Below are 12,199 nucleotides of genomic sequence, written 5' to 3'. Positions count from 1 at the left end.
AATTAAGCTGTAATTATCATAGTTTTTTAAGACTTTTTTTTTTTTTTTTTTTACATGAGCAGGTTAAATAATAAAGAGAAAAGAAGGAACAAAGTTAAAAGTTCTTCTGATTCTTCGGGTTCATTTGAATATGGATTTCAAAATATTTCTGATCAAAATTCTTTAAAAAGAAGAAAAGTAATTTCTGCTGAGTGTTTAAATAATAATGATGCTAAAATTGTTGCTTCAGTAACCTCAGAAAATCCTTTTTTGCCTTTAGTACCAATTTCTAATAAAACATCTTTAAATGATAATCATGAAAAACTTGTGGAACATTTTCCGAAAAAAGATTTTGATTATCTTAACTGTAATAAAAGTTCTGAATATTTGAAAAATTTAGTTCTGGAAGATTCCACTTCAAACACAATTAATCATCCTCTGAATTATAAATCTGCTCAACCTGATTTGACCCTAATAGACGATGATGCAACTGAGGTTGAGTTATCACAACAAATTAGTGACGGTCTTAAAGAAACTTCTTTATTAAGACAAACACAACTTTCTTGTAGCAGAGAGATTTCTTCATACAATGGCGTAAAAATTGATTCTGAACTTACTGAAGCATATCAATTGACTGATAACACAGTTAAATGCAATTTACCTAAAAGCAAACAAAAAATCTTAACTTCTAATGATACTATACTTTGTGCTAATGACGATTTTGGTGAAGTTTCAAGTCAAAAAATTCATAGTCCAAAAACTGAAATACCAGTCAAGGCAATAGAAAAACGTGAAAATGTTTTAAATACAGCAAAAAGTGATAAAAGGAGCTTGCCACTTGATGCGTTATTCGATAACGAGTTAAGTTTGAAAAAAAGAATTCTAACAGAAAATAATTCTAATAGCTTGGCAAACAATTTACCTAATAGTCCTGTTTCAAGTTTTCAAAACTCTTTAGTAACCAATTTTAGTTTTTTTTTGAAAAAAATTGAAAGTCCAAACAAAGACAAAACTCTGTTAGGAAATCGTTCCTTTAGTAAAATTGATTTGTCAACTCGTAAAAACTGGCATCCACTACAATTACCTGAAAAAATAGTAGAATCAAATGAAAATGAATCCATTAACAACAATTTGCTTAAATCCTTAGATTCTTTTGAAAATTTGAAATGTGACAACAAACAAAGTGAAAAAAAGCACTTCGAAAGTAAATGTACTGACAATGATTGTGCCAAGGAGTTTAATCATGTTAACAAAATCAATAGCCAAGAAAATTTGTTTAAAATTTCAAACTCAACTCAAGAAAGTTGTTTATCTGGTGGAGAAAACTACTTACGAAAAAGAAAAAAAAAGAAAAGAAAAATTTATTCAAAAGAGAATTTAGAACCTGAAAGTTTTGAATCCGAACATTCTTTAGCTGCAAGCCATTTTCTCGACAAAGAAAATTTAGATCATAACAAAAAAGAAAACTCTGTTGTTGAAAAGGAGTTATCAGTTCAAAATATGTATAGTGAAGAACTAATACCTCCCACTCCAAACATGTGGCAATGTGGCATGCAATATAAAAGTGAAATGATTAAACAAACAGTTCAATGTGAAACAATGGCAACTGAAGTTGAAAATGATAATGCAGAATTTCTAAATATGAAGATAGAGGACCATTTTCCTAATTCTTTTCCACAGGTATCTAGTCAGTTATTGCTAGATCAAATCAAACAATCAAATACTAAATTGGAAATACCAATAAATAATGAACAATCTGATATAACACTTGCTATAGAAGAAAACAAGGAAGTATTGAAGCTTTCAAATAAACATGAAGATAAATTAGTGGATAGCATAAAAGTTGATACACGATTTGAAAATCTATCACCTAAACTAAATAATGAATTATATAAAAAAGACAGTTTTCAAAATGAACCATCAGATAAAAACTCACCATGCACGTATTTTCAAGTTTTCGAAAAAGATTCGAATCTACATGCTCTGAAAGATTCATGTATTATTGGAATTGAACATCATTCAGTTGCTGAAACTGCTGCCACAATTCATTCTTCTGATGAAATCTTAAACTCTCCTAATGCTAAATGTTTACAGCAACGAGAAAATTTTTTAATTAACGATGATATGTTTTGCTATGACGACATAGATGTATATACAAATGAAAAGAAAAATATATTTTCTAGCAAAGCAAAAGAAAGCAATGGTAGCCTAGGTAATGATGGTGTCGAAAAAATTTATGCCTCTGATCGTTTTTTAAGTTGTAGTGAAGAAAAAAGTATTGAAAAGTGTGAAGAAATACACAGTTATAAAAATACTAACAATGAAGTTATTAACTTTTTAGAAAAGCAGTTTAATGAACCAAACACAACTGAGGCCAATGACCTAATTGATTTTAAAATAAGTGGAAGAAATTTTTCAAATGATAAATCCATTATAACTGAATCAGATAAAAAGACAATTGATTTAGTAACTTCTGATATTGATAAAAATGTTTTACATGATGAACAGTTGCATTCTCCCTACAATTTAGTGGACAACAAGCAGCAGAATGTTGAAGAAATCCTTGTAAAAAAAAAGAGAAAACGATCTTCTTCAAAGAAAGATATAAAGAGCATGGAAGAACTACTTAATGACTCAGATGAAGAAATTAATGAAAAAAGGCAATCTTGTCACTCAAGAAAATCTAAAAACAAATCTTTAATTGAAAACAAGTTGAATGAACAAGTCAAAATGAACAAGTCAGAGCGCAAAAGAGCAAAGCAACGCTTAAAAAAAAAAAAATTGCTTAAACAGCTAAAACTGCTGTTTACTAAAATTATAGTTGCCAGTAGTAGTTCTTCAAGTGAGGAAAATGATAATGACGATGATGATGGCGATGAAGATTTAAGTTCTTTGGGAAGAAAAGTAGTAACACCCAAAAAACATATTGGTACAAGAAATTAGTTTTTAATTTTTAAATTTAAATGTTCTTATTTAAAATTTAAAATTTCTATTTTAAATTTAAATGTTCTTATTTAAATTTCTTATTTTATTGTTTTTACAAGTAAATTTTTATTTTGTACAATTTTTCATAATTTGTATTATTATTATAAAAGTAAGACAAATAGTAAAATAGCAACCCACATGGGTTTGTTAGATGAAGCAGGTAGTAAGTAGTGTCAACAACATAGGTGTAGCAAAATATTTAGGTTACAGTTGGGTAGGGGCTAAAGAAGTTTGTAGATAAATGGTTTTTGAGTGTTATGATAGGTGGTGAAAATTTTTTTGTGTGTTTTTTATGTTCTCAATGAATTTTAGAGCTGAATATGTTTGTTTGATGAGATAAAGTAAAAAATAACTGCATAATGTTTACCACTAAAAGTTTCAAGTGTTAGCAATCATCAAGTAAAATTTCATATTGGTTGTAAGCTTGCGTTAGTTAAAATCAAAATATAAAAAATAAGTACAGTAACAAGCTTTATAATTGTTTTTACAGGTTTCTTTTACAGGTTTCTTTTGTATTATAAGAATAAAATAGTTTGAACAAAAACATTTTTACTTAATGATTGCTAATGCATAAAACTTTTAGTAGTAAACATATAGTTATTTTTACTTTTATCTTGTCAAACAAATATATATATATATATATATATATATATATATATATATATATATATATATATATATATATATATATATATATATATATATATATATATATATATATATATTTAAATATATATACATATATATATATATATATATATATATATATATATGTATATGTATGTATGTATGTATGTATGTATGTATGTATGTATGTATGTATGTATGTATGTATGTATGTATGTATGTATGTATGTATGTATGTATGTATGTATGTATGTATGCATGTATGTATGTATGTATGTATGTATGTATGTATGTATGTATGTATGTATGTATGTATGTATGTATGTATGTATGTATGTATGTATGTATGTATGTATGTATATGTATATACATCTATAGCATCATTTACAGGGACAGATTTTACAAAAAACTAGTACATACGAGGATATTAGCATTATTGGGGACATTTTTGTGTACCTGTTCATTTTTTGTCCCCATAAGCATCGTTTTTTTTGTAAAAAAAAAATGTTCCTGTAGAGAGTAAAAAGTACATATATTAACCATCAAATAGCCTGACTCGCAACCGAGTGCTGCTACATCGACTGATGGTTTGGTTTAGGTCAGCATCAAGGTCAGCATTAGGGTTAGGGTTACAACAAGTTTTAATGTGGTTATATTACTGTAATTAATCGCTTTTGTAAATAGATGAAAATAAAAATGAAATATAATATATAATAAATGAATAAAAATAACAAAAATAAACATAAAAAATGTATTTTTATAATAAATTTAAATAATTATAAATAAAAACGGAAATAAAATCAAAGTTTAATAATATACATACATTTATATATATATTAAGATCCTGCGAATCACTATTTTTAGCTTCGAATCAAATCACGATTCGAAGCAAGTTTTGATTCGCAAATTGAATTGAATCACAAGTCAAATAAGCATTTTGAAGGAATCTAAGATTAACTAAAACATAGATATCCTCAAAATGCTGATTTGATTCGAGATTCGACTCGATTTGCAAATCAATGCCTGATTTGATTTGATACCAAAAAAGGTGATTCGCAGGGTGGCACGTAGGTATTCTCAATGGACAGCAGACGACTGGAAAAAAGTAGTATTCTCTGACGAATCGCATTTTGAAGTCCATGGCTACAGGTCAAAGTTTGTGAGACGAAGCAAAGGTGAACCACCTCGGTCAGGACATATTCAACAAGCACCCAAACATCCGCCTAAGAAGATGTTTTGGGGTAGTTTTAGTGCTAAAGGTCTTGGACAACTCATTAACGAAGAGGGAATGATGAATAGTGATGAATACAAGGCTATTTTGGAGACTCATTTGCTTCCTAGTATGACAAGGGACTTTCCTAATGGAGATGGCATTTATCAGCAGGATCACGCACCATGCCATACTTCATGTAAAATGCGCACATTCTTTGAAGAAAGTGGACTGGAGATTTTAGACTGGCCTGGAAATTCTCCAGACATCAATCCCATTGAAAACTTATGGGCTATAATCAAACAAAGACCTATTAATTATATCATATTTTGTACCATTGGCATGTTTTTTTTGAATTTTTTTTTTTAAACTTCAATGTGGCAAATAATTGTGTTATTTCAACCACTGTCCGAACTAATTTACACAATACTGTATATGTATATATATATATATATATATATATATATATATATATATATATATACAGTACTGTGAATAAGTTTTAGACCACTTACATTTTTTTTAAAAATCCCGGAGAACTCTTCTCTAATATATAAGTTTGTAGTTCTAAATTATAAACTTATTAAAACACATGTATTTCACACAAAATATGGAACAATTACAAACTTTTTAATGTCAAACTTCATAAAAAACTCTTATTATTTATTATGTCCTCCTTTTGCCTCAATCCCAGCCAACATTTGCCGGGGAATAGATTCATACAAGTTAGTTATAAAATCCTGGGGTATGTTGTGCCATTTTCTTTGAAGTACTTCAAAACATTCTTCAGCATTTCGGGGAGCATGTTCAACCTTCTTTCTGTCCAGGTAATCCCAAATATGCTCAATTATATTCAAAACTAGACTCTGCGGAGGCCAGGTCATCAATTCCAGTACTCCTTCCTCTGCCATTTCATTTAAATAATTTTTTGCCACTCAGGAACAATGTTTTGGGTCATTGTCCTGCTGCAGAATAAAATTATGACCTATTAGTCTCATTCCGGATGATACAGCTTGGTGCTCTAAGATATCCACATAACATTCCCCAATTAGTCGCCCCCCTATATATATATATATATATATATATATATATATATATAATCACCTACTCCAAATGAAGATAAACAGCCCCAAACTTGTAAAAAGCCTCCTCTGTGTTTAATAGTACGGTTTAAACACTCGGGCTGATAGGCTTCTTCTGTTTTTCTTCAAACATTTTGGCGTCCTTTCGTTCCAAAAATTTCGAATTTGGACTCATCGCACAGTGGGCCAGAATGCACTTTTACTGGACAAAATTCATAACTAATTTAATATTAGAGCTATATTCACTAAAATTAGTATGAGTACTAATATGATGTCTGCGCTTTTTATGAAGGTAATATTTTTTTATTTCGTTGCTATGGATACCTTTATTTTGCTTAGCAACAACCTACTTTTGTTATCTGCAGATATTTTATAAGTGCTATATTCACTAAATTTGGCATGAGTACCAATATGAGATCACACTTCTTACAAAAGTGATAATTTTTTAAATTTAGTTGTTATGGATACTTATATTGCTTAGTTACCGGATACTTTCCTTAGTTACAAAGTGGTAAATTGATATTTGAATATCTTATCGGATTTTTGACCCACCTATATTGAATAACAATTGAGTATTTAGGTAAATAATGTTTTAGGAATAATAAAAGCAAAAAATAGTGCAAGAAAACGTTATCAATTTTAAATTACATCAAAAAATTATAAAACAATAATATCGTTTGAAGATTGTTTAAGTAATTGTAAAACATCTGAAGGAAATGCTTTATGATTTGTTTGGTGTGGTGTTGATTTACGCAATGATGAAATAACAGGATCACTGGAAACTAGGAGTCTATTGATAAGATCAGTATTTGTTGCTTTTCTGGATGTTTTTCGGCTGAAATTTTCGCGATAAGATTTAAAGTCTTTATTTCTAGCCTCTTGAGCTTCCTCTGACATAAGTCCGATGGGTAATGTAAGGCTTTTAATTATGTCATGTCCATGTATCAATACTTTGTGAACTGATTGAGCCATGTAATACCATGGATAAAGGGACACATATAGTCTAAAAGTGTCAAAACAATAATCCTTAAACTTTAAGCAGTCTATTTCATATCCTGAAGAGAGCGTTACCAAGATAATGTAAAATCTGAATATAAGGTTTTGGTCAATACCCAGAATTTCAGCTGTTTGTTCATATGCTGCAAAAGCACGCCTTGAGGTATTGCCATCATTACTTGTTCCAGAACCACGACTTTTAGGGAAATCAACAACAAGTCCCATTTTGTTCATAAAATCAGTCTGAATCTTTTGTTTAGCTACAGATGCCTTTTCTTTGTGTTCTTTAGATCTTGCTTGCCACTTTCTTGTTTCTTTTTTATATGCAATGTGCAATAACATCTCAAAAAATCGAATCCATGCATGAAGACTGGAAAGAACATATTTGAACTCTCTGTTAGTATAATCTATATTAAGGATATCAAGACTATTCATATTTTTTGGAGAGACACCACACACTGAGCAACATTGGTATGAGTTATTTTTTTCAGATAATATTGTTTGAACCTTCCCATCAATCATTGTAAGTTCAATAATACAATTCACTTCAATAGAAGATCCGCAAACCTCTAATAAAATCATACCCAAGCTTTCTATCTCACTTTTAATGTACTGATCTTCTTCAATCACAGATTCCTTGGATTCCATTTTGTATGCAAATCTTATGGGTCTACAATAGGCTGTGGAGGACGACTTTTGATTTCTCCAAATAGGCACCTTTTCGTTGCTGTTGTTAAATCCAGTCAAATCCAATGGGACAAGACAAGTAATAAATAATGATTCTTCACGCTTTAAATCTCTGTTAATGTCGGGTTCTGATAAAACTTGTTTATAAATGCTTTGGCCAGTAGCACCATCAAAACCAGCCTTACACGTTAGTGTCATTGTTTGTATTGCTTTGCCGTTCAATATCAAGTGCCTTAGCACAGGTTCCTGAACTGCACAGATTCTTTGCAAAGTATGAGTCATTAAATCTTTTAAAGGAACTGAAGCTGAATAGTCCTCCACTGTTATGTTTGCAGGATAACATTTCAATTTTGCATCTCTGACATCATTGTAAGCGGGGTAGATGTTATATTCTTTCTCCAAGGCTCTGCTTCTAATCAATTGATAGGAAGCTTTTGTCAGACTTGCATCAATTATTAAAGCCAGTGCTTCGTCTGCTGAATATTTAGTTGCTTTATCTGTATTTGATATATTTAAAACATTCTTGGCAGCAATAACAACAGATTCATCTCTAAATTTTTTATTAGCAGCAAAAAATAATTCATTGGATGAATGAGATTCAATTAAACAAGATACACGCCGTTTTTTAGTTTTATTAGAACTATTATCAAATGCAACTGGTTTTCGACCACGTCTACTTGCAGTTGGTTCATTGTCTGTTTTTCTGACAATTAAATATTCATTAAGCCAGTTCACAAACTTCTTTTCAAAATTTTTCACAGTATAGTTTGCAGATTTCCACTTTTTTTTATACAAGTAAACAAATCGTTGAACAGCATGTTTAAAATCAACGTCTTTAAAATCAGCAAATTTTGGCTGAATAAATTTTAATATATCTTCAGTAATATTTTGTTTTGAAATACTAAGATTGTTTTTTTGGAGAAAATTATGAATGTCTAAGTTTAACAAAACCATATCTAAATAATTATTGTAACAAGTATTTTGTATTTAAAAGTAAAATGTTATAATATATATGCCGCCTGGACTACTAATACTTGTTAGTAATTAAGTTACTAGAAGTGTTAGTAATTAAAATCAAAAGTAATTAAATTACTGTCAGTGTTAGTAATTAAATTACTAACAACTACCGAAAATATGTTGTTGCTATGTTATGCAAAGTAAGGTATCCATAGTAACCAAAAAAAGTTAACCTCATAAGAATTCTGAATCTCATTTTAATACATACCCCCAATATTGTATATTTAGCGCAAGTAAAATACTTTTAAAACAACGTTAATGTAAAAATGAGTTGTTGCTATGCAAAATTTAGTACCATAGCAACCAAGTCAAAACATACATAAAATCTGAACGGGGATTTAAGGGGACGAGCAATCAATTAAAACTCGATTGAAGCATCATATAGCTCAAATAAATATAAGACAACACATGGCAAATTGTGGTAATTATTAGTTATTGTGCGGCAAAAAATAAGAATCTTAAGAAATTTTTTTTTTTAATCTGTGATTTTCAAAGTATAACTGAGATAACATGCTATAACAAATTTATTTCACACATTGGTTTTTCTTATCTCTAAATACTCTAGAATAACATGTACTAATTTTTTGTTTCAAAAACGTAGATGTGATTGAAATATAACACAGCATTGATGTCACTGTTAATTACTTATTTATAATTTTTTTATTTTTTTATTTTATCTCAATATTCAAATGCTTAGAGTCCTGGTAGCTAAGGGATTTAATATAAATAAATTATCAATAGATTTCTCCTAATATATGTAGATACTAAAATTAAATAGGTTTTCAAGATTAGACAACTAAAATTTTTCCCATTTTGTCCACCTACTGGCCCACTGTGCATCGGTGTACAGAACTTGATTAAACATTGCATATCTAAGTCTTTTTTCTTTATTGCCACACCCTAATAATGGTTTTCGATTTGCAACACACCCTCTTAATCCCTATTTAAGTAGGTGCCGTCAAATTAAAGAAGAGCTGACATTTTTCCCAGTTGCTGTGTTAATATCTTTTGCCAGCTCGGTTGATGCTTTTTTTATATTTCTTAAAGATAGGGTTATTGTCATCTTTTGTTAGCTTAGGAGGTCTACCACCTAAGCTAACAAAAGATGAAAGAATATATTATTCAAAATAATATATTCTTTCAACTTTTCTTAAATATTATTAAACTTAAGAAAAAAATGTATATATATATATATATATGTATATATATTTATATATATATATATATATATATATATATATATATATATATATAAATATACATATATATATATGTATATATTTATATATATATATATATATATATATATATATATATATATATATATATATATATATATATATATATGTATATATATATATGTATATATATATATAAATAAGTTTTAGACCATCTATGTATTATGTATGTATGTATGTATGTATGTATAAAGATTGCTACCCCATGCCAAACCCTCAGTTGATGATGTGGCACTCCTTTGCGGCAGCAAGATATAAGATAGTAGATATATGTACTGAAGCCCCTGGCTGCAGGCTATTTCAGTGTTATGCCACTGTGCTTAACTAAATATGCATATATATATATATATATATATATTTATATTTATATTTATATATATATATATATATATATATATATATATATATATATATATATGTATATTTATATATATATATATATATATATGTTTATATATATACATTTAAACAATTTTAAAATGTATTCTACAAAATAGAATGCTCAATGTTCTTAAAAGAACAGAGCAATTATAAATTAGTAGAAAATCACTTAACAAAAACTAATGAAAAAAATCTCTGTAAAGTGATTTTCTACTAATTTATATATATATATATATATATATATATATATATATATATATATATATATATATATATATATATGTATATATATATATATATATATATTTTAGGGAGTCCTGAAAAAAATTTTTTCTTGAGCTCTAAATATATCCTGGTTATGAGCATAAAAATGAGCATTTTTATTAAATTTAAGGGTTTAAGGACACTTAGAAGTGTTAGGTGTAAAAACTGAAAAACAGGCATTTTTTCAGATTTTTAATATGGTTTTCCACGTAAATGATACATTTCCATCTTTTTCTCTTGTAATTATTTTGAATTTATAAAAAACAAGTATTATTTTTTTAATACAATAACAGAGATTATATTTAATACATCAATTAAATCAATATAACAATAAATTTATGTTCTTTAGATATATAAATAAATAGTAATACGGAAATAAGCAATAAACAATGCAGAAAAATAAGCTGTCAAAAAAAAACAACTTAAAGGTATGGAAAAAGAAATGTAACAATGTGGTAAAAACCCAAGGGCACCATTATGTTTTTTGAACAGACCTATATTTTAGAGCTTCCCAAAATCAGTTGCCCACAAATGGTGACATTTTAAGAAGATATTGCTATATTATTTTCTCAAAGCAATTTAGGTATAAATCAAAAAAATCAAATATTAGTTGCTCCATGGAGAAAGAAAGGTATCAGCTAAAATGTCAACTTCCTGGTGCAAAATATGAGACAGGTGTTAAAGATTGTCTTGTCAAAAAAGTAGTAAATATCTGGTGCAAAGTGGGTTTAAAAAAAGTCTTCTTGATGAAAAGTTGGACCATTAGAGGTAAGATTATAAAACTCAACAAAAAATGGAGAAAGCTCATAGATCTTAAAATATAAGATTTTCTCAATATGTTTTCAATACATAATTTTTTTTTTAATTTCAACTATCAACATCATTTAAAGTTCTTTTTTTCATATTAGATTGAACTTCTCTTCAAAAGAAAATCTTTCAATTCTCAAAACTGACTACTAAAGAACTTCAAATGAGCTTTTTGGCAAAGGCTGCAAAAATATTGTAATAAAAATCAAAGTTGATCACAACAGATCACCTGATGCCATTAAAAAGGAGATTAAATTTTCAACCCACCAAAAGTTGACTAGAAAAATGTATATTACTGAGAATATTGAGAGTTTACTGAAAGAGAATTGAATGTAGGAATGATTTAGATAAAAAACTTGAAACGTTCATAGAGGATAAAAATTTATTTGAAAAACATATTGTCTCTGATTATGATACAGAATCAATAAATTTTGCGTCAAATTAATCTAATGATTCAGTTTTTGATGTATCTAGTGAAGAATTTAAAACTTGCCGTTAACAAGAAGAAAAAAAAGGATCTGATGTGCTGCACCTGTCAATATCAGGGGACGGATTTATAAAAGTGACAAGTGAAGTTGCTTCAAGATTTTATCTTGGTGTAAGAAGTCATACAACGATTCTTTCCTCAATTCTAAAGCATGCAGGGCATAATTTGGAAGCTTTTGTTTTGTCAAATCAGAAAAAAAATAAGATTTCTTGCCATCAAAAACAAAGGGGAAGAAATTAGAAATAAATATAAAAATGCTTTAATCAGTAAAAAAATTCTTGATTCACTTTGATGGTAAATTGTGCAATGAATAGGACCTTAAAACTAATATTATTGTTAAAATGGAAAGGATTGCAGTAAGCGTGAGGCTCCTGAGAATGATAATAATAGTGATAGGAGTATGATAATAAAACTGCAAGGAGTGTTCCAGGCAAATTTG

At 28.3% G+C, this 12,199-nt stretch overlaps 1 protein-coding gene across 4 annotated transcripts in view; it reads left to right on the top strand.

The window, feature by feature from the left end:
* The window catches only part of LOC100213455 (breast cancer type 1 susceptibility protein homolog), a 71,605-nt gene that overhangs the window by 31,161 nt on the left and 28,245 nt on the right, over positions 1–12,199 (top strand). For 2 of the 4 annotated variants that reach the window (XM_065809175.1, XM_065809173.1), the window contains exon 9: positions 63–2,908. In XM_065809175.1, coding sequence (XP_065665247.1) covers positions 63–2,908 — 2,846 coding nt within the window. Of the gene's footprint in view, positions 1–59; positions 2,909–12,199 lie in introns of all 4 variants that reach the window. The other 2 variants (XM_065809174.1, XM_065809172.1) reach the window with 1 other exon arrangement.

The sequence above is a fragment of the Hydra vulgaris genome, chromosome 11 (genome assembly GCF_038396675.1).
Source record: "Hydra vulgaris chromosome 11, alternate assembly HydraT2T_AEP".
NCBI classification, from domain to species: Eukaryota; Metazoa; Cnidaria; class Hydrozoa; order Anthoathecata; family Hydridae; genus Hydra; species Hydra vulgaris.
This window is presented reverse-complemented; position numbering and strand designations above follow the sequence as displayed.